At 39.3% G+C, this 23,918-nt stretch overlaps 2 protein-coding genes across 6 annotated transcripts in view; both read left to right on the top strand.

Annotated features, from left to right (window-relative positions):
* The window catches only part of parvb (parvin, beta), an 83,099-nt gene extending 78,160 nt beyond the window's left edge, over nucleotides 1-4,939 (top strand). For all 4 annotated transcript variants that reach the window (XM_039760610.1, XM_039760613.1, XM_039760611.1 and 1 more), the window contains exons 11-13: nucleotides 1,121-1,222; nucleotides 3,262-3,334; nucleotides 3,760-4,939. In XM_039760610.1, the coding sequence (XP_039616544.1) occupies nucleotides 1,121-1,222; nucleotides 3,262-3,334; nucleotides 3,760-3,836 (252 nt within the window). In that variant the 3' untranslated portion in view covers nucleotides 3,837-4,939. The remainder of the gene's footprint in view (nucleotides 1-1,120; nucleotides 1,223-3,261; nucleotides 3,335-3,759) is intronic.
* A 2,279-nt stretch (nucleotides 4,940-7,218) lies between these two features.
* Nucleotides 7,219-23,918, top strand: part of parvg (parvin, gamma) — a 44,699-nt gene continuing 27,999 nt past the window's right edge. The window contains exons 1-5 of one of the 2 annotated variants that reach the window (XM_039760614.1): nucleotides 7,219-8,605; nucleotides 10,965-11,061; nucleotides 22,749-22,813; nucleotides 22,902-23,004; nucleotides 23,639-23,782. In XM_039760614.1, coding sequence (XP_039616548.1) covers nucleotides 8,540-8,605; nucleotides 10,965-11,061; nucleotides 22,749-22,813; nucleotides 22,902-23,004; nucleotides 23,639-23,782 — 475 coding nt within the window. In that variant the 5' untranslated portion in view covers nucleotides 7,219-8,539. Of the gene's footprint in view, nucleotides 8,606-8,627; nucleotides 10,392-10,964; nucleotides 11,062-22,748; nucleotides 22,814-22,901; nucleotides 23,005-23,638; nucleotides 23,783-23,918 lie in introns of those variants that run through there. The other variant, XM_039760616.1, reaches the window with a different exon arrangement.

Here is a 23,918-nt window from a genome sequence, read left to right as displayed (position 1 = left end):
CTACTGTTAGAAGTATTGTTACTTAAGCCAGAATTTACCGAATTACTATATGCAGTTTAGAAACAACCCACTTTTTTTTATGTAAACTTTGAAAATGTATTCAATTTACAGTACATTTTAGTTACTTTCCAAAAAACATTTTAGCCTAAAGTTTCAAATTTCTTTCATTTGCAGTAGCTGAAATTTTAGATGTAAGCATCCTTGCTGCCACTACTTAATTTTCTCTTATTTATTATGCTTGTTCATTTTCTAGCTTTTACCTCACTGCCAAAAGCACTCATGCAAAAGATAAGTAGCTACTGCAAGTGAAAACAGTAAAACATTAGATATTTTAATGATTTTTCTTTTTTTTAGGTAATGTACTATATTCATGAAAATTGTGTGAGTAGTGTGTATGAATATGATCAATCATTTAGGTCTTAGCCCTGGGCAATCACCTTGGTTTTTCATTGTCAGATAGCCCAGTCAAGCAGATACTTAAGCTGCATCTGCTGTGTTAGGTGGCATATTGTGACACACCCTTTTCAAACTACATCATTTTACCAGGGTATTGGAATCAATATTTTTAGTCCAACTTATGGTTTCTCGTTAGTTTCATGTTTTTGTGTCTTGCAAATGATTGGTACTCTGAAGATTTTGTAGTTGTCATTTAGATTCTATATTTGTTTTATTGCATTGTCATTATTCTTTCCATTTATCCATCCAAGTATTAAAGAAATACAAAGAAGTTAAACCTTTCAAGAATCATCACAGCTGTGGTGTGGTACAGTGACAGTAAAGCAGGCATCTTTTTGCATGTGTTTCTTTTTTTGCATGGATTTCTGGAGTAAATAATGACCCTGAACTGACCTGGTATATGTGTGTGTTCCCTGTCCTCTAGGGTGGTGAATACGTAACGGAGAAAATCAATAAATAAGATTTATGTATTGCAAGCTTTGAAAATGCTTAAGCCTGGCTTTAATAATAACTTGTTTGCCCAGCAGGATTATTCATTTTTTTATTCAGTTAAATCAACAAGTGATTAAAATTATTGTAACAGAGTCATTGAAATCATATATTTATCAGTGTGTTGGTTATTATCTTATTGCTCCCTCATGTTAAGCTTCTGCCTTATGTCCAGTTTGCAGATGGTGTGTACTTGGTGCTACTGATGGGGCTGTTGGAAGGCTACTTTGTGCCACTCTACAACTTCTTCCTAACTCCAGAGAGTTTTGAGCAAAAGGTAAGGAGGTTTTTTTTTTTAGAAAAGGTTTTTCTAAATTGTTTTTTGGCAGGGTTACTAACAACACTGTTTCTGTGATCAAGGTCCTCGTCTCAGTCAATTATTGTTCCTATACATTAGAGTGATCTGAAAATGCACACCTGCTTACAATAGCAAGGATGAATAAAACTACTGGGCAGCCATGGAGAGAATTTATCATTGGCAATGATGGAATCATTTGTAAGACCTGAATTGTGTTCTTGTGATAAGTCATCATCTGCCTCTCCCATGATCCAGTACACAGTGTGGCTGACCAAGGACAATGAAATCTGGAAATAAACATTTTTTTGACACTTGAAGAAACTTTTATTAGTATAAAAATGCTAGGGGGCTTTGCTCATCAACCCTATCCCCCCCCAAAGGCCTGCACTAAGCACCAGCTACTTCGCGTCTCTGCCACTCGCATATGTCGATTTCACTTTCACCAAACAACAAGTCTTTTAATTCTTCTGGATGCACCTCTTCATTGGGAAGAAACACTAATTTTCCCTGATGGCAACACAAATTAGACGATCTACAAGTCTCCAACTTAAAGTTTAAATCCAAACAATGTATTCAATCTCCTTTCACTGTTCCATTATTTTACAGAGTAATAATTTCCGTTTGTTTGCACTAATGCAATTTTTACTATTTTTTTTTTGAGATTTTTGAACTTAAGAACTTTCATTATCTCTAATCTGCTCTGCATGTGTATCGCGCTACCATTTTTGAATTCTTTACGACATTCTACTTTGTCAACTACTCTTTGTGTTTTATTTCCGGCCCCAGGTGTGGTTAAATCTCTTGGCAGAAAGTCTTGTCTCGTGAAACATCTTGTCCAAGGATTTTTTTATTATAATAGAGAGATGTATCTGTCTATTTATGTATGTTAATTATTTTGATGACCTAATGTTACTTCATTGTCTTGTTTTAAGATTGCAATAAAATGAGAATGTTGGCATGATAGGGATCATTAGTTAATAGTCCAAAACGTAAAAATTAATTAAGTAAATTGAGCATTAGTGGCCTTCTCTTATAAAAGTCATTTTCAATGTATTTTTGCTGTCTATTTGATTGATTTTGGTCTAAAGGGGAAATTGGTATTTATTTCTTTATATCAGATTTCAGACATTTACAAGCCAGTAGAATGCAAATAGTGTGATCTTCTGTATGTATTACTGTAGCCTAAATCAGGGCTTTCAAACTTTTTTCATAGCAGTCTCACTGGAAATCGGACAGAATGATTAAAGTCCTTGAACATATATGTAGGGAAACTACCTAAGTAACCATTTAAGAGGAAGATACCAAGTGTAGACAGTGGATGAGTACAATTATTTTAATGGTTTGTCTTTCTACTGAATTCTTGGATGTCGAACAACAAATTGTTATTTTACTACACTTGCATCTTATTTTACATGCAGTATTTATATTGTTGACTAGTGAAACATATAGACCTCCAGTATGATCCTAAAATAAAATGCAAATACAATTTACATTTTATTACCTTTTTTTTTTTTTTTTTTGGATTTCCAGAATATATTAGTTCATAAGCTTTCGGTTGAGACCAAGATCAAGGTCCTAACCCCATTAGTTTGCGAGTAATCCCATGAAAGATGAACAGACATTAGCATTTTATATATATATATATAGATGAAATCTTGTTAGAGAATTTATTTTATTTTGAATTCTTTTATGCAATATACATAAAAATCTTGATAAAGATTTGATTAATTTGTGGATGAATTTTGTATCTGATAGGCAGCCTCAGCTGGCTGCACACAAATGATTTGCACTGTTGAATAGAATTGCAAAGTTAAAAAGAGCCATTCAAGATTAGAATCTTACAGTCAGCAAATGACTGCCAGATACCTAAATGTTTCACAGTACTAGGAGATGGCAGTGAAGGGAAAAGCAAACAAGGCAACCTTGAAGTTTTCTTATTCCTTCCAAAAAAAAGCTAATCAACTAGCAGTGCTGTTTTCTGTTTGCTAAATTCTTAAAATCGTTTCCTATGTCTTCAGGTTCACAATGTTTCCTTTGCCTTTGAGCTGATGCAGGATGGTGGACTGAAAAAGCCAAAAGCGCGACCTGAAGGTAAAGTGGAAAAGAGTGAACAGAACAGGGGTATTAGGGTGGACAGGTTCCTGATTAAAGACATTTCATGATTCAGAATGAAGTGACCATGTTCTGCTTGCATGGCAGTTATTTCCTGACATGTATCACTAGTGTAGAGAAACATTTTTGCTTTACTTTTTTTGGTTGTTTTTGTCTGCATTGTACCTGTGCATGAACCCCATGGCTGCAGTACATTGGCAACTGTTTGCCCATGATGGCATTCTCTTGCTAGGCCCAAATCCAAGCTAGTAGTTCTTTGTGCATGTATGGACCACATACTAAGCCAAACCTGATCATTCTTTTTCTTGTTAGGAGTGGCAGCAGCTGTATACTGAAATAGAGAAATGGATACTTCACATGTATACTGCAGATAATATCAGTTTCTCAATTTTTGTGTCTTTCAGATGTTGTCAACTTGAACTTAAAATCTACATTGCGTGTTCTCTACAATCTGTTTACAAACTACAAGAATGCAGATTAAGCAGGGACTGCAAAGCTTTACATGACAACAGTATCCCCATTACCAACCTTTCTCTAATCCTAATTATAAACTTTCTAACTTTACATTGACTGGCCACACATTTCTCCTGGAAATGCAGAGATTAAGCTGCAGCACTGGCCATTTGGTTCAGGGGTCCAGTTGTGACCAAACACATTATGGTGGCAGTTGTTGGCTTGGTGTTTTCAGAGATATGCTAAGCAGAGCTTACCTTTTTTCTCAGAAACAATGTTGGAATGTAGTCACAAGAACTATTTACTAATTGGCTAGTGTTGCCCGACCAGCTCTGTTAGTTAGTTTTTTTTTTTTATCTCTGCCTCTTTCATACTCCTCTTTTCTGTCCTATGGATGCCTGATGTGGGTACCCAAAGCCCCCAGCTTTGCAGCCAGTGACTTGTTACCATTAAATCTTGGACATGGGTACATGTGACCACTGCAAGGGTCCTAGGCAAGCCTATTGTTAGTGTATGATACACCACTTTCAGAAAAAAATGTTTCCTTTGACAGCCAGGATGTGGGCAGAGAAAGTGGGCTTTTTTGAGAGTAATAACACAACACCGAAGGTTCATATGTGTGAGCACTTGCCCAGGTTCTTCTATGAGCTGTTTTTATGTTTTACCAAGAAGAGTTAAAACAGAGTAATGGTAAATGTCTCCCACACTTGGACAAATGGCTAACAAATGTGGTTGTCTGAAATATCCTTAAAAACTGCTGAAGCAACCTTAATGCTGTCTGGTCTCAAATATCATGGAGAAGGAATTTATATGTACTTCATATTTCAAGATAACAAATGTAAACTAACCCCACTTCTTGGATCCTTGCGCGGGACAAAACACTTGGAGATGTTCTACCTTTTCATTGCATAATAATTTCTGTATTTGTACTACTTTCTTCATACATAGACAAAGCATAAATGTATTGAGGTTCTCATAATTTATAAAACTTGAGTTGCTGTCAAAGCATCAAGCCATTACTTTGTCAAATATGCCTTGTGTACAGATGGTGTATTCCTGTTTTCCCTTAATAAATTATTCTTTCTTCTTTGTTAAAGATGACTACTGCAATAAATCTTTTTAGAAAATATATGCTTTATGTTCTGTCCTGAATGAAGCTTAATGAAAACTCCTGCAGTTTATACCTTTTTATGTGTTCAGTATACTTTAACCTACAACTTGAAATGGAAACAATCATTTGTTGTTATTCTTTATTTTGTCCTGATCAAACCTTCATTATAAATGTTTGTATGATTCTGTTGTGGCTCAGTGTTTGTGGAAGGAACCTGAAGTACCAGGAGACAACTCTCAGACACCGTTGACCATGCTCTGAAATGAACTAGGTCCCCGGAGCTGTGTCACCTACTGCCCATGCATAAAAATAATAAACGTTAGAATTTATGAAAATGAAAGGGACTCCTTATTAGAAGGAACAAAACATAGTCACTGAAATTAGGAGCCAGATAGATGACCATAGTGAAGGAATCTTTGGTTTTATCAAAGATTGGTATATGGTCCTGAACCTTCATTTCGGTATGCTTGAATGTGCAGCAGGGAGTAAACAAAAAAAACTAAACTTTCAGATCTGTTTAGGAATACTCAAGGCCTTTCTGTGCATCCATTTTTGAACACATAATTGAATTACTTTTCAATGTGCATCTGGAAACCATTCCAGTATCTCGGACTAAACATAACCAAACAAGAATGTGATGCCAGTCTGTCATATTGGCACACTCAGGCTTATGGTATTACTCAGGGGTAAATTTAGAATCTTTAAAAGAGAGGACATGTGAGTAAATGTAACAGGGCATGTGGAGCTCATGCAAGCTCAACACACCCAGGGCCTAGGCCTGCATGTGAACTCTGGTCCCTGGATTAGTGATTGGCAGTGCAAACCCTTATTTGTAAAATGATTGGGGGTGCTAGGGTGTTAAGGGTCACTTTTGCATTTATCTCCAAATTCTCTAACATAAATGTGATTGACACAGTATATTAAAATATCTAGTAAAGCAGTTTAAATTAAAATAAAAATATTTGTAGCCTACTGATGAAATGGATATACAGTAGGTATATTTTTTGTTGAAGTGGATTAACAACTAAAACAATTAAGTGAGGGTGTTGCTGCTGTCTCACTGATGAACTGTTCTGGTTTCCATCATTATCGGGGAAGGTTTTACTTTAAGTACTCCGGTTTTCATCCCACTTTTCCAAAGGTGTACTGCATAAGTTAACTGGTAATTCCACATTCTTTCTCTCATCCTGAATATGATTGTACTGGTTTGAGAATTCAGTGTTAACTTTATGTGGAGAGCACATTTAAATACAATGTCCCCTCTCCACCTGGGCAGTGCTCTAGCATTGTGCTTTTGGCTCTTTTTAAAATCCATTTTAAAGTTGATGTACTGATGTCCATCAGGTATTTTTTTTATGGTGGGGGCTGGGAGATGAGAGCAAAAACAAAAGCGGGGTTAGAACCTGAGTGACTAAATAACTGGCACCATATCTTAATCTATAGACATGCTTCAAGTTCACTAATTATTTCTAAATTCAAAACCCAAACAATTTCTATATATTTCGCTAAACACCAGTACATTATCCTAAATTCAAAATTAAAAGAACATTGCAGAATTTCAAGTCGTAAAAGCCGAATAAACAGACAGTATTCATTTATTTTTTTGTATTTATCCACCATCTTGGACACTGGTAAACACATGGCACAATTCTGAATCATCCCCTTAGAGATGTCAGACATGTAAATCCAAAGGCTGCTGCATCCCAGCAACAGAACAGCAACATTGTGGTGCCCAAGAGCAACAAAAAACAATGACGTGAAAAATAATTAAGCTGAAAATAAACCCTTATGACATAGTTCTGGGGTCCTCAATCATGGTCTGGGAGGGCTGCAGTGACTACAGGTTTTCATTCCAGACAGTTTCCAAATCAGAACTCGGTCTATGCTGATAGAGAAGCTTGGTATTTAACTATGTACCTTGTTAGCAGTTTTATTCATCAAAGACAAACTGTAGTTCTATTGTGGATCAGAGTCTCTCAGTTACAGTTCTGGACGTCCACAATGGCTCCACATTTTCACTTCAACCCCTATCTTAATTAGTAACCAGTTATTTACTACAAAAACAATACATTTTTTGGGCTTGATTTTAGTTATCTTTCCTGTTAAAATTCAGAACCCTTAATTGCTTATTTTAGTTTTTAACAGCTGTATTTAAGTTTTAATTGTTGTTAGTTTTCTTAACCAGACATAATGAAATGCAGTTAACCAGCTGACATGCTTCCTTTTAAACCTGTGCATATGTACCTTGAAGTATCTGTGTTAAAAATGTTTAGAAATAAATGAGAGGGGAATTGGAAGGAACAATAAGTTTAAATCTGTTCTCGTCCACAAAACACATGGATAATTATTTCTGGAGAAGGAAACTCTACAATGCAATTAAGATTTCTTTTGGATGAATGAAAACACTATCAAGCCAAATAGTTAAATACCAAGTTTCATTATCAACAAGGATTGTTCTAATGAGGAAGCTAGTCAGAAGGAAAGCCTGTAGCCACTGTGGCTCTCCTGGACTGTGACTGAGGACCCTTGATATAGGTGAATTCTCCATAATACAAACCTCCTGAATTAAACAACAACACTAGTAAATAACAAAATGACAACATAAAAAAATGACACTGTATTGTTACAGTTTTTCAGATTTTTGAATTTTGAAACGTTTTGTCATGTTAGCATATTTTTACCTGTGGGTTGAGCTGCAATTTTCTTGTAGGCAAAATGCGTTATCTCAAGCGTCTGCTTACCTTTCTCCCAATGTTAAAAAGCTGGTTGCTTGCATCAACTCGGTGGACCTGTAATGCATTCAGGAGGTTTGGACAGTGCAGGAATGAATGGGTGGATTGAGTAGCTGGACATGTACATGTACCACACACACAGTGTAGTTCATTGAAAGCGACAAATGGATTCAGATCTAGATATCCCTGCAGTTTTAACCTGTTTAATTCTTGTAATGGCCAAGGAGATCTGAAGCTCATCTTTACAGCATCCAGCTCTGGATGGACCTGTGGCACCACACACTTACACATCCACTCACTTTCATGCAAGTAAGACAAGTTGGCATCAGCAGTTGGGGTGTGAGGGTAAATAAACCTGAATATCCTGAGAAACACCCTAGTAGACATAGGGAGAATATGAGGACTCCATTAAGAAATCCATATGAGATGAACAGCACAGAGCAACACAGTGGGAAGAAGGTTTCTACTAATTTCTGAAAGGTTCAGGGTTCAGTTCCCAGTGTAGTCACTACCTGTGTAGAATTTTTACTTCTATATTTTTATTCCCTTTTTTTCTCTCTCCAGGTGTGCCAGTTTCCTCTCACCTCACAATGAGGTGTCAGTTATGTTAACTGATGTCTCCATACTGGCTCAGTGTGAGTGCAGCAAGAGATGAACACCTACAGACCATACATTTATCATATTAAAGCAAACTGTCTTTGTATCTGCTTAATCCAAATACAGGGTTACAAAAGGTAGAGCTTATCAGAGTAGTGCTGAGCACGTGGCAGGAATCGCCACTGGATGTGGTGCCAGACCATTGTTTTAATGCACATACTCTTGCTCGCTCAAACGGCACCAATTTGAAATCACCACCTAATCTAAGACACAGTTAATTCTAAACTCTAAATGGTGATAACAAAGGCAATTCTGCACTACCAGTATTGGGGAAAAGAAGAAAAGATAGGAAACCAGGTAAGCTGGTTTGCATTTTCTGTTAATTAAAATTACATTCTGTATTGTAATGCACTCTTGTTTATTATGGTTCCATACGGTTATGACATGTTGCAAGTAAGAATGTCGCTGTACTCTGTATTTGTGACAATACAACTCCAGTGCTAGACCACTGACTGTAACCAGCACTTGATTTGTATTTCCCTTGCTCTTTCCATCACGTCACAGCTTCTAGACCAGTGTTGCCAGGCAACAGAGCCACACTTTTAGAGAGACAAACAGCACGTGGAATTCAGGGCCAGCCTACTAGCTGAAAAATGCAGAATTGAGCAGTAACCTAGGGCACCTCTACAATCCTTTTTCTGTGCCTCCTTACCCAGTGCAAGGTCACAAAGTAATTTAGCATGTGTGAAAATTAATGCTGGATGTGACTGCTTATCTAGAGAGTTCAAGTTGATGTGCTGCTTTTACATAACATGTACTAGAGAGCCAGGGTTAAACATTTTGCTGTGCTCTTCATGTACTTGGAAATGGACATGATTCACAACATGTGAAATATTAAATCAACTGGTAGAGTTTCTTCAGGTTCTTATAAGTGAGTGTCCTAACTCTGTGACAAGCAGCTGCTGTCAGAACTAGAGGGGCATTTTCGTCAGCAACTGGACTGAAAGATAAAGTGACTTGGTGACCACTGGCTCTCACTAAATGAACAAGAATGAGTCTGCGAGAATTTGGGTTTGATCCCAAGAATGATATCTGAAAGCGAAGATGAGCTAAATCTTTCATCCACTGCTGAGCAGGCAGGTAGAGAGTATTATTATTATTATTATTTTATTATTTTATGCTTGGCTGGTGTACATTCTCATGGTGACTTGAACAATCAGCTCACACTACACTTCCATATCCATCCATCTTCTAATTTGCTTATCCAGTTTAGAGTCATTGTTCATATCCTAGCAGCAGAATATGGAAGCCATCTCTGGATGGAGTATAATCCTCTCACTGGGCATATTCCCTCTTTCACTCATAAGCCATTTTGGCGTTATTAAATATTAGAAATGTGGGAGGAAAACCGAAATACTTGGAAAAAAGCACGCACATATAGTTTCTATAGATATTGTTTTAGATCTCAAGCACAAGTTTAAGTTCACTTATTCGTTCAGGGTCAGCCAATGAGACAGGATTGAACTGGCAACCTTGCAGTTTACAGTCTAGCACATTGTAACTACTTGCTATATGAAGAATCTGATTTTTGCAGAGGCACTGTATGAAATGCCGCAATGGGATTATTGTTCTACTGCTGCAATGGCACTCATTGCATTTTTTCGTTTGGACCCTCTTGGACAGGCAGAGCATTTGTAAAGTGGCTGACTTTCCATATTTATTAGAATATTTACTGGGGTGGTGCTGAAACTCCCATTTTGGTGTTAATTTTCTCTGGTGCTATGTCCTTCTTCAGTTTCCAATGCACTTTCCTCAGCAGCACCTTCTGCTTTGTTTGAGATGCATGAGCCTCAAGAGTATTTGGGATTGAGACTCTGACATAAGAGGCCACTCTCAGTCTTTAACATCTTGTTGCTTTACACTTCCTTCCTGAGTCACATTGGCCACCGCACAGGAAGTCGCAGGAGATGACAAGCACTTGTTTCCTCACTGTGCCACAGCACATAAGCCCAGTGTGCCTGCTTGTCAATTTCTTCGATTTATGTGGCTCGGCTTTCTCCTTTTGTACTTTGCCTTCTGTCAACTATTGGGAAGAAGAAGAAGACGGAATTTCTCCTTTTCAAGGTTCTAGCTAGTGGGTGAGGTAAGTGTTGTGTGTGTGTGTGTGTGTGTGTGTGTGTGATTATGCCCTGTAGGGAATGTCTTGCATACAAGGAACCTGGCGTCGGAGCATATTGACAGTTGTAATAAATGACTGAGGAGCCTATTTCAAGTTCACTGGCTTACTTGCACTGCAGCACTTGAATCACTTGTTTGTAGATCAGCCTGTCTATGCATCCCATATCAGACGTTTTATTCCCAGTCTGGCCAAATTCTGTGAATTTAAAACACTGGCTTGACGAGGCTCATTATTCAAAGAGGTCAATATCTTGCTGTCATTTCCCAGGAGATGGGCTGGCATATTTACTATCCTTAGTTATACTGGACTACACCTCCATACTTTGCTTTGCTTTGCTTACAGTGTACGGCCTAAACTTAAATAACAGCCTTCTCTCTGTGCTTTGTGCCAGTTTATTTCCCCATAGTGCCCACTGTTTTCCTCTCTGTATGTACATTTATTAATGATGGCTGATGATAAATCCGAAGAATCAGTTTGCCTAATATATGCATGAGCAACACGGAACAATAACAGCTGTGTACTCTTGTGTTTCATTAGTGGGCCACAATGGAAGGAATGGACCAAGAGATTTCTGAAATTTTCGCCCAGGCCTCCCTGCAGGCCAGTCCTTGCGAAGACTATTCAAACTTCCTGGGTAAGTGCGTCTGTGATGAAGAGTCTGTACTTGTTGTTTTAGTGCAGTGCTTGTTTGCTGCTGAAAATGTGTGCTGGTATTACAGGGGTCCTGCTGGAGAGGTTTGGCCCCATGAAATGGTACAGCCTGAACTCAATCAAAGCTTTTGATAACTTTACCTCTGTAGACTGGTATAATGTAGCTCTAGTGAAATCCCATACTTATGCAGGCTGTCAAATTGGTCCAAAAATAAGGTTTGAATATTTAAATAAAAAATAAGTAAATATTTGCATATATTTGAACTTAACGATTTTAGGTGTTGCTTGTTTGTACACACTTTTGTATTACATTATTATTATTTTGAATATACTAAATGTTGCATTGTAATGAGTAAGTGAATGAGTTTTATTTAGGAGATATTTCTATAAAATGAGTACAGTATTTGGGTGTGTCCAGCTGGGGGTGCATGCTTCCTGGCAACATGTTCTTTTAGAAATGCAGCTCATACTTTGACCCTATAAATATACTGTATATCCCTATTTTAGTAATCATGACAGAAATAAGACAAGAGAAATGTGACACACACAATAAAGGATATACTTAACTTGCTTTAAAAACACAGCTTTTGCTTGCATATTCATGAAGACAAATACTGCCAAAGACAAAAAATTAGAACTGTGCAATAGTCTTGTACTTCTTCAGTGGGGTTTTGGACAACTGCAGTTTCATCTGTCAGTAGGAGAGGAGGCATGGTTCTTGGCACAGAGTTGATACCACATCTGTGCCAACGGTCCTTCCAGCTTGAGGCATCTTAAGAGGCCTTATATAGTCAGGTTCATAAGTGTTTTGACAGTGACACAATTTTCATAATTTTGGCTCTGTATGAAACCGCAATGGATTTGAAATGAAGAAATAATTAAATGATTGAAATGTTGGCTTTCAGAATTAATTCATAGGGTTTAAGAAAAATATACAAACCGGATTCCAAAAAAGTTGGGACACTATACAAATCGTGAATAAAAACTGAATGCAATGATGTGGAAGTGCCAACTTCTAATAATTTATTCAGAATAGAACATAAATCACGGAACAAAAGTTTAAACTGAGAAAATATATCATTTTAAGGGAAAAATGCAGCCATGATGTTGTGATTGATGCAGAATGTGGTCTGGCATTATCTTGTTGAAAAATGCAGGGTCTTCCCTGAAAGAGATGAGGTCTGGATGGGAGCATATGTTGTTTTAGAACCTGAATATGTTTTTCTGCATTGATGGTGCCTTTCCAGACATGCAAGCTGCCCATGCCACACGCACTCATGCAACCCCATACCATCAGAGATGCAGGCTTCTGAACTGAGCGTTGATAACAACTTGGGTTGTCCTTGTCCTCTTTGGTCCGGATGACATAGCGTCCCAGATTTCCAAAATGAACTTCGAATCGTGACTCGTCTGACCACAGAACAGTCTTCCATTTTGCCACACTCCATTTTAAATGATCCCTGGCCCAGTGACAACGCCTGAGCTTGTGGGCCTTGCTTAGAAATGGCTTCTTCTTTGCAATGTAGAGTTTCAGCTGGCAACGGCGGATGGCACGGTGGATTGTGTTCACTGACAATGGTTTCTGGAAGTATTCCTGAGCCCATTCTGTGATTCCCTTTACAGCAGCATTCCTGGTTGTGGTGCAGTGTCGTTTAAGGGCCCGGAGATCACGGGCATCCAGTATGGTTTTACGGCCTTGACCCTTACGCACAGAGATTGTTCCAGATTCTCTGAATCTTCGGATGATGTTATGCACAGTTGATGATGATAGATGCAAAGTCTTTGCAATTTTTCGCTGGGTAACACCTTTCTGATATTGCTCCACTATCTTTCTGCGCAGCATTGTGGGAATTGGTGATCCTCTACCCATCTTGGCTTCTGAGAGACACTGCCACTCTTTTTATACCCAATCATGTTGCCAATTGACCTAATTAGTGTTTATTGGTCTTCCAGCTCTTCGTTATGCTCAAATTTACAAAGTAAGTGACACTGCACCACAAACAGGAATGCTACTGTAAAGGAAATCACAGAATTGGCTCAGGAATACTTCCAGAAACCATTGTCAGTGAACACAATCCACCGTGCCATCCGCCGTTGCCAGCTGAAACTCTACAGTGCAAAGAAGAAGCCATTTCTAAGCAAGATCCACAAGCTCAGGCGTTGTCACTGGGCCAGGGATCATTTAAAATGGAGTGTGGCAAAATGGAAGACTGTTCTGTGGTCAGACGAGTCACGATTCAAGTTCTTTTGGAAATCTGGGACGCCATGTCATCCGGACCAAAGAGGACAAGGACAACCCAAGTTGTTATCAACGCTCAGTTCAGAAGCCTGCATCTCTGATGGTATGGGGTTGCATGAGTGCGTGTGGCATGGGCAGCTTGCATGTCTGGAAAGGCACCATCAATGCAGAAAAATATATTCAGGTTCTAGAACAACATATGCTCCCATCCAGACGCGTCATCTCTTTCAGGGAAGACCCTGCATTTTTCAACAAGATAATGCCAGACCACATTCTGCATCAATCACAACATCATGGCTGCGTAGGAGAAGGATCCGGGTACTGAAATGGCCAGTCTGCAGTCCAGATTTTTCACCTATAGAGAACATTTGGCGCATCATAAAGAGGAAGGTGCGGCAAAGAAGGCCCAAGACGATTGAACAGTTAGAGGCCTGTATTAGACAAGAATGGGAGAGCATTCCTATTTCTAAACTTGAGAAACTGGTCTCATCGGTCCCCAAACGTCTGTTGAGTGTTGTAAGAAGAAGGGGAGATGCCACACAGTGGTGAAAATGGCCTTGTCCCAACTTTTCTGGAATTTGTTGACACCATGAAATTCTGAATCAACATATTTTTCCCTTAAAATGATACATTTTCTCAGAGAAAACTTTTGTTCCGTGATTTATGTTCTATTCTGAATAAAATATTAGAAGTTGGCACCTCCACATCATTGCATTCAGTTTTTATTCACGATTTGTATAGTGTCCCAACTTCATTGGAATCCGGTTTGTACTTGTCCCAACTTTTTTGGGATTTGTTGACACCGTGAAATTTTTAATCAACATATTTTTCCTTTAAAATGATACATTTTCTCGGATTAAACGTTTGATCTGTCATCTACGTTCTATTACAAATAAAATATTGACATTTGCCATCTCCACATCATTGCATTCAGTTTTTATTCACAATTTGTTTAGTGTCCCAACTTTTTTGGAATCCGGTTTGTAGTATGAACCATTTAGTATGAGAGCCATTTTTATACATATTCCCCTATTTTCAGATGTATTTGGACATTTGACTGACAAGCTGTTCCCTAGCCAGGTGGGAGCAGTTTGCTCCATATTACATGAACTTTTAAGCCAGTCAGAAGGTCTGGAGTTCATTCCAAGTGTGCAGTTTACATTTAGAAGCTGTCACTGTGAACTCTCAATATGAGGTCCAAGGTGCTGTCCATACAAATAAAAACACTCCATCATTAGGCTGAGAAAACAAAACAAACCCTTTAGAGAGATAGCAGAAACTCCAGGAGTGGTCAAATCGACCATTTGGTACATTTTTAAAAATAAGGAATACATTAAAGAGCTTAACAACACCAGAAGGTCTGGAAAACCACAGAAGACAACTGTGCTGGATGATTGCTGATTTCTGTCTTTGGTGAAGAAGAACCCCTTCACAAAATTTAGCCAAACCAGGAACACTCTCCAGAAGGTAGTCCTATCATTGCTAAAGTCTACATTTCAGAGAAGACTTCATGAAAGTAAAGAGGGAGGGTTTACGACAAGGTGCAAAAATCACTGGTAAACCTCAAGCATAGGAAGGACAGCTTACACTTTGCCATAAAACATTTTTTAAAAGCCTGTCCAGTTCTGGAATAATCTTCTTTGAGCAAAGGAAACTAAGATCAATACAGTAATCCCTCCTCGATCGCGGGGGTTGCGTTCCAGACCCCCGCGATAGGTGAAAATCCGCGAAGTAGAAACCATATGTTTGTATGGTTATTTTTATATATTTTAAGCCCTTATAAACTCTCCCACACTCTTAACATTATTAGAGCCCTCTAGACATGAAATAACACCCTTTAGTCAAACGTTTAAAACGTGCTCCATTACAAGACAGAGATGACAGTTCTTTCTCACAATTAAAAGAAAGCAAATATATCTTATCTTTAAAGGAGCCGTCAGAGCAGAAAATGTCAGAGAGAGAGAGCTCGCAAAGAAAAGCAAACAATCAAAAAATCAATACATGCTTTTAAGTATACAGAAGCACCGCGATAAGCGGCATTTTGTAGAAGAGCGTCCGTGTCCTCTGTGCAAACAGCCCCTCTGCTCACACCCTCTCCGTCAGGCAGAGAGAGTGAGAAAGATAGAGAGAAGCAAACAAGCGCCACGCGGGAAGCATATCTTATAGCATTGAGGAGTTTTAGTTAATATGTAATACATGCTCTGATTGGGTAGCTTTTAAGCCAACCGCCAATAGCATCCCTTGTATGAAATCAACTGGGCAATCAAACTGAGGAAGCATGTAACCTAAATTAAAAGACCCATTGTCCGCAGAAAGCGCGAACCAGCTTAAAAATCCATGATATATATTTAGATGTGCTTACATTTAAAATCCGCGATAGAGTGAAACCGCGAAAGTCAAAGTGCGATATAGCGAGGGATTACTGTATATATATATATATATATATATATATATATATATATAGTCATAAAAACGAGTCCAAGACTCGAGGCAGCCACCCGTATATTGTTTTTCCCAGCTGCAAAAGGGTTTCCTTTATCAAAGAATTGATGTGCATCTCACAGAGTCCAAAACAGAACTGCTATAGTAGCCTAAGATGGAGGCTTTAAAGGTCTTGAGAGGAAGTGACGTCATCAAAGGGGCCGGCTTCGGAAGTGATGTCTTCAGAGGTGCCGGAACCTTGCAGGATTTCCCGGGAAAGGTCTGTAGGGAACTGAGAAAGACAGTTAGCGCACTCCGCCGCACCCTGGTCGGATGTTTTATTACAATTACTTGAGCCCTTTAGCTGCCTCCTATTCGCACGTGTCTGACAAGGCCTCCCCCTCAGCCCTGACCCATCGGGTCGGGCGTCCTGCACCAAGAGGTCGTGGGCATTAGAGAGAGCATCAGCGTTGGCATGGAGAGAACCCTTACGATGAATAAGCGAAAACTTGTAAGGTTGAAGGTCAAGAAACCACCTAGTGACCCGTGGATTCGACTCCTTGTGAAGGGCCATCCACTGTAAAGGAGCATGATCCGTCACTAGAGTGAACTCCCGGCCCAAGAGGTAGTACCTCAACTGCGTAACTGCCCATTTGATCGCAAGGGCTTCTGTTTCCACCGCTGCATACCTGGTCTCTCGGTCCAACAGTTTCTGGCTCAGGTACATGATGGGGTGTTCAACACCATTGACGCTTTGGCTCAGCACTGCACCCAGGCCTGTGTCCGAAGCGTCCGTCTGGAGAATAAAAGGGAGAGAAAAATTAGGAGCTTTTAATATTGGTGCTGACGTAAGAGACTATGTCGTGCACAATCAGAGAGGTCCATCCAGGTTTTTCACTCACCACCTCTGAGACGGACAGGATGGCTGATTTCAGCTCCCGTCTTTGTCTATAGGTTAATTCCTCGCCGAAATTAAGGGTGTCTATGTGAGCAAAGAATGAGCAGGGATGAGCGGAGGAGGGATCTGGCTCCCTCTCCTTCCACGGCTTCAGCAAGTTCACATGATAAACCCGCTTAGTTGGTCTATGATTAGGTTGTTTCACCAAATAGTCGACCAACCCTTTTCTCTCCTTAATTTCATAAGGGCCTTGCCAATGGGCGAGTAATTTAGAATGAGAGCTGGGAATTAATACCATAACACGATCCCCCGGCTGGAATTCTTGGAGTGTCGTGCCACGATCGTAATAACGGGCCTGTGCTGCTTGTGCCTCTTCCATATGACTTTTTAAAATAGGTCGAATTTTCTCAAATCTATTGCGTAACTGTGCGATATATTCCAAAATATTTGTACAGGGAAGAGCCTCTCCTTTCCAACCTTCTTTCAAAATATCCAATATACCTCGGGGTTGTCGTCCATATAATAATTCAAAAGGAGAGAACCCCGTAGAGGCTTGTGGGACTTCCCAATAGGCAAAGAGAATGAGGGGAAGGAGTTGATCCCAATTCCTCCCATCCCCACTGACCACCTTGCGAAGCATCTGCTTGAGAGTCTGATTAAACCTCTCCACTAGACCGTCGGTTTGAGGATGATGCACCGCAGTCTTTAAGTGCTTTATTTTCAGTAACTTGGCCATTTCCCTGAACGTCTCCGAGGTAAAAGGTGTTCCTTGGTCCGTTAGGACTTCTTTAGGAATACCAACACGCGCAAATACTCCTACTAGTTCCTGTGCGATTGCTGTAGATGTAGCTGAGCGCAAGGGAACAGCTTCTGGATATCGGGTCGCATAATCCACGAGGACTAATATATATTTATGTCCTCGGGCTGAGGGCTCCAAGGATCCTACAATATCGACCCCGATTCGTTCAAAGAGGACATCAATTAAGGGAAGGGGAACGAGAGGAGCATGATCCTTCTTAGGAATTTGCCGCAATTGACATTCTGAACAAGAAATACAAAAACGGCGAACCTCCTCGTTAATTCCTGGCCAAACTGACCTTACTTTGAGAAAAATGGGTGACCAACTGTCACCCCCTCTTCTCTCGTTTAAAGCTTTTCATGCCTTTGTTTTCTGGAACATGGAATTTGGCTTTGAGGTTTGAATTCACGCATCTAATGTTAGCTAGCGCAAGTCTGTGGATTTCACTGTTCTGTGATTCAAATTTGTCAGAGAGGGGGAAATACAATGTAGAGATTGCATGGATTGCTACTTTTTTCAGAAAAAAGAAATCGTAATTAAATTATTGTTTTACATTTTAATTTTGATAAAATTATGTTCTAATATTGCTGAAGGCACCTAATTTCCAAGCCATTACTCCCCCCATTATAGTGCCCCTGGGTGTAAGTTCACATACTGCTATGAAAATGTTTTTAAGACACGCTTCTTACACAAAGAGCCAGACATCAGGTTTTGCTTGTGAATGTGAGCAAATACCCCAAAGTACCAAAACATAGCTAAAGGACTTCAGGTCTAATTATTTCAAAAGTGAGGCCCAAAGAAATTTTCTCACTCCCTTGTGATTTTGAGTTAAAGTGGTTGTAACAGTACCGTCAAGCATACTGATTCCTACTTACTGGTTGGACCATGCAACAGATCACCACTCTCTGCCCCCTCAATAAACAACAGTGTATTAAGATCTTTAAATCCCAAGGTGCTTTATGTAATCCCAACATTCAGGAAGCTATTCCAAAACTCAGCAATCAGTTACTGCTGTCAGAGAGTTTCTCTTTATTTAACAGTTAAAGTACATGATGATTCAAGGGTTCCTTCATTTTTATCAAGGTACCATTGGAGCCCAGGTGGAACTGTGACAATATTGAATGGTTCAGTATTTCAAATTCTTAGACATCGTATGCTACATAGATTAATGAGTGTAACACTTCTTTTGTTAAATCAGTGCATTCTTGGCAAATAATTCTCCTAATGAAGCAAAATTCTGGAGTATGAAGAATCTACACTTTAGCATAAAGAAAAACTTTGTTAATGTAAAATTATTTGTCCATCACTACTAGCAAGATAATATACTATTATTAAAAACTATACTGTATAATATACAGTATGTTATGTCAGGTCTTTTTTAATAATTTTGGATCTGTACGGCACCACAATGGATTTGAAATGAAGAAATCATTACTTCGCGCGTCTTTCTTCTTCGCTTAGTCGTCTTATGTTTCATTTATAACGTATTCTCCTTATACACTTTATATGCGCTGAAAGCCCTGGATCTGTGTGTACTCAAAGGCAAAACACGATTGAGTCTTATTTATTTGTATGTAGGGCGTGTCTTGCAAGAATTTCATGTTCTGCGTCATCGCGAGACGGTCCTGGGTCAATCTCTTGGAACAAAGTCTCATGTTTAAGGTCCCCGTGAGATGCACCTTGGCCAATCTCTCTAGTCTCGCAGGTTTTTTAAGTGTCTTCCGTGATCTTAACGTGAAGATCACATGTCGTTGACCTACTGTTTCTCTCCAGAATTTTTTTTTTATAATAGAGAGATATAATATTGTATACGTGTTTATATGGGTTGGAGATGGTGTCAGTGACCAGAAAGCAGGAGACAGAGCTGAAGGTGACAGAGTTAAAGATGTTAAGATTTGCAGTGGGTGTGACGAGGATGGATAGGATTAGAAATGAGTACATTAGAGGGTTAGCTCAAGTTGGACAGTTGGGAGACAAAGTCAGAGAGGCGAGATTGCATTGGTTTGGACATGTGTAGAAGAGAGATGATGGGTATATTGGGAGAAGGATGCTAAGGATATAGCTGCCAGAGAAGAGGAAAAGAGGAAGGCCTAAGCAAAGGTTTATGGATTTGGTGAGAGAGGACATGCAGGTGATGGGTGTAACAAAACAAGATGTAGAGGACAGAAAGATATGGAAGAAGATGATCTGACTGTGGCAACCCCTAATGGGAGCAGCCAAAAGAGGAACAGCAACACCACAAGTTTAGAATCGAATGGCTTTGAGGAGAAAAAGGACAAGCCGCAATAGTAAAGACAGAACAAAAAGAACTTCACACACTGAACAATTTGAACTGCAGACTGCACCTCCAGTAGCAGCACAGTACAGTAGGTAGTTACCAAGGATTGTGCACTCCTTTGGAGCAAGCGCATTATCCTGCTGGCTTCATTTTCACAAAATGCACAAGGGAGCAAACATAGGCTTCCTGGGTAGCTTTTTAACTTAGTGCAATCAGGCATTCCTCCTCAGCAGTGGATGGGCTTTAAATAGAAAAAAAAAACTCTTAAATAATTATCAAGCATGAAAGCGAATTCAAAATAAGAATAACTGTGATACAATATAACATTCATTATCCATCCATCCATTATCCAACCCACCATATCCTAACTACAGGGTCATGAGGGTCTGCTGGAGCCAATCCCAGCCAACACAGGGTGCAAGGCAGGAAACAAACCCTGGGCAGGGCGCCAGCCCACCGTAGGACATGCGTACACACACCAAGCACACACTAGGGTCAATTTAGGATCGCCAATGCACTTAACTTGCATGTCTTTGGACTATGGGAGGAAACCAGAGCATCCGGAGGAAACCCACACAGACACGGGGAAAACATGCAAATTTCATGCAGGGAGGACCTAGGAAGCGAACCCTGGTCTTCTAACTGCAAGGCAGCAGCGTCACCCACTGCGCCGCCCAACATTCATTATGCTTATCGAAATATAATAATTGTTCCACTCAAGAAAAAAGCTCCTCAAGCAATTCTGCTTATGAATGGACTGCCTTTCATTAAATATCGAAAAAATCCAATAATTAAAATAGGTGAAGCTCTATAAGGGAAGGGAAGTAAGGGAACCCTCATCTAACAGGGGCTTGTCTATATCGGTGCCATGGACAACACAATCCCTTAAACCTGCTCCAGTGGTCTCTTCTAAGTCTCATCCCATCAAATAATGCTGCACTTCTGCTTCCCTCACATTGCCCTGTCTAATTGGAGAATGCAGCACACGTATGCACCTCTGTTTGGTTCTTTTTACATTACTGGTTTCAAAAGCACTTATTGTTTGTGGAATGTGCAAAATGTAGGCAGCATCTCAAATTCATTTTCATTTCAGATTTCTGTTCTGCAAAGTCATTTGCTTTATGCAACTTGATATTTTCAGCCTTTCCAATTTTCTGTATCATATTTGCAATTTTTTCAAGTCATTTTTCCATCTGGTTACAACATCATGGCTTTCTCTCTTTTCTACTATTAGACTTTATAGAATTTTATGTGTAAAATACTGTATTGCATTTTTATTTTGTCTTCTTTGTTTTAAGTATTTCATGGTATTCATTTCTGTAGCATTTCCAGCTTGGAAAATGTGAGTTATCACAATAACCTTTACCATCTCTTCTTTAACCATATTAGAAAATGCAAAAAACTAAATTATTTCAAACTCTTTTCTTTTTTTTGTTTACACTGGGCAGTTAACAGAGGTTTTATCTTAGGGCAGAAAAATATGATAGGCAAACATAAGGGACATCAATCTCTGCCTCTTACTAGACTGGAAAAACTCAGAAAATGCTTATTTTAGATGATTCTGAATTTAACTTGGCTGTATATACTGACCAGTAAACAACATTTTTATCCCAGTCTGGCAGCCCTGGGCAGAAAAATGTGACAGGCTAATATGACACATATATAGTGTGCTAGCATTGCCATGTCTCAAAGATGTCCTTTTAAAATCATCTTTTCACTGTATAAATACCAAACATGTTTTCTTTACTTTTCTATTTGTATTTGTTACCTTAAGCATTTTCCACTTTACTGTTTGTGAAGACAGCAGTGTCTGAAAAGAAGCACGATCCATCATGTGTATTTGTCACATTTTGCTTACCTAGCCTTTCACTCCTGCATAAGCAAAATGTGCTACAACAACAAAAATCAATTAACACCAGGAGCTGGCACAGCTCTAGTCGAAATGTCAGCTCCGTCCATGCAGAAGCCTCCAATTCCAACTCTGGCCATGACTTTCTGTGTCAATCGCTGGCTTCATGATTGATGGCTCATTTGCATTTGGGCTCCACCCCAAGCAAGGCCTCGCCTGTCTCAGGGAAACGCCCTTTTATGTGCTATTTTTTTTTATGTGGTTTTTGGACGGGAGTTGAGAGACCTGTCAACTGACTCGCTCGTTTAATTTTGCAGGTAAGACTAAAATAGATTCTAGGCAGAAGTTAAATGAATGTGATAAAAAAAAAAAAAAAAATTAAACCTGTGTTGCTCTCTAATTTATTAGTTTCAAAGTTTAGCTTTTAATCTGTATGGTGAAACTGGGAAGGTTGGTTAGATGTTTATTGGGGTATACAATTGCCTTGTTTATAATAATTCTTACCTATAATATATCCTGCTGTATTTTCCGTTTATGATGGTGTGTTTAATGAGTCACTTTAGAAATACACAGAAAGGCAGATCATGAATATTGAACCGCTGCTGAACAGAAAGAGTAATACAGGGAAACGAAAATGACATCTTCATAGAATAACACAATACAGCATGTGTTATTTTTTAGAAGATGTCTAAGACTGGCCTGTTCTTGGATATCAAGATGTATGCATGTGCGTTATGTTCAGATCTACCATCATGATGACTTGGGAGGATACCCTGAGGCCCTGCTTGCAAAGGGAGTTTGTATATGCAAGAGAAAAAATGCCTAATAATAAGAAAAATGTGCCAATATAACAATTCACTATGGAGCACACACCCTAACAAATATATACCTGTCCAATAAGACATAAACTAAAAGTTTTGTTTGGCTGATATTAATTTGGCTTGATCAGAGCAGCTGTCTAGTAGTCCACGTTTATGAGATTTCATTGTTTACCATGCGTAAAATAAAAAAAAAGTTATTCAAAATAGAGCCTACTGCTGCGTCAAAAATAACGAAATTTTCTTAAACTTGCCTTGATGTACGCTGTTACTGTGTGTGAGTGTGTGCTGGATTTGTGACCAACCGAACTTCCCTGGCTCTCTGCTTTCACTCAAACTGTGAGGAGTTTCTCTTGTGCTTTCCGTAGGTGGAAAGAACAAATTAATTCACCCGCAGTCTCTCAAGGATGCCAGATTTGAGCAACTGAAGGAGGTGAGCTGCTGTGCTGTTCTTTTGGATGTTCTAACAGACACTGGACTCCTGCCCTTTTGGGTAATGTCACTCGTTTCCCTTTCTGTAGGTTCTAATATCCTGGATCAATGATAAACTGAAAAAAGAGCACATTGTGATCCAGAGCCTTGAAAAGGATTTATATGACGGACTCATACTGCATCACCTGTTTGGTGAGTATGAGCATGGCTGAAGCCCATGGTCTTTTATTCATTGGTTAGGGAATGTTGAAAGGGATGGGTGTGGGAAGATAGAAGTATAATGAGAATGTACATAATACTTATGAAAAATGTTCAGATTCAGGTAGGCCCACTGACCAATTCACCAGACCACCTGTAGTAATGTTGAAGACAAATTTCCACTTTTCAGAGCAGGACAGATGTTATTTGGTCTGTTGGTATCTAAGATGGGTTTATGTATTCTTGATTATATTAGAGAGTGGCAGCGTGTTAATCATACAGACAAACAGGAATTTTGCTCTACCCTGTACATGTTGCTTTACTACTACTATAGGACCTTATGATTTTACAGAAGGGAGGCAGATTTTCACCAGGAATCACTAGAAGATGCTAACTGGATTCCTGATTTGGACCTGGCATTATTTTAAGCAGATAGATTACATCTGTTGATAGCAGTGCATCTGTCCCTCATTCACTGGGAGAGTAGAATTGAAGGATTTAAGATGAAAAACTTTCCACTCTCTGAACAACTAACCTAATGCTTGAAGAAAATAGGTCGAGTCTCATTCTATCCAAAATGGACAAAGTTGATTCTGTTTGGGATGACTTGTTGCTTACTGTTCGACAGTAAAACTTTCTGGTGTCGAGCTGAAAGTGGAAGAAATTGCCCTTACAGAAAGTGCACAGAAGCGCAAACTCACCATCATCCTGGAAGCTGTGAATGAGAAGCTAAATCTGCCAGCTGATGAATCACTTAAATGGAGTGTGAATGGTAAGTGAAAACAGCAGATAGAATCTGTGCCAGCAGGCAATAGGCCAGTGATTATTCCTCATATCAGAAGATCATACCATTTGCCCCGTGGAGGTGTGACCATAAGACACTTGCATATGGTAGATGGAAATGGCTG

The sequence above is a fragment of the Polypterus senegalus genome, chromosome 8 (assembly GCF_016835505.1).
Source record: "Polypterus senegalus isolate Bchr_013 chromosome 8, ASM1683550v1, whole genome shotgun sequence".
Taxonomy (NCBI): domain Eukaryota; kingdom Metazoa; phylum Chordata; class Cladistia; order Polypteriformes; family Polypteridae; genus Polypterus; species Polypterus senegalus.
The sequence above is the reverse complement of the archived record's forward strand: the minus strand, read 5'-3'. Positions and strand labels throughout refer to the sequence as shown.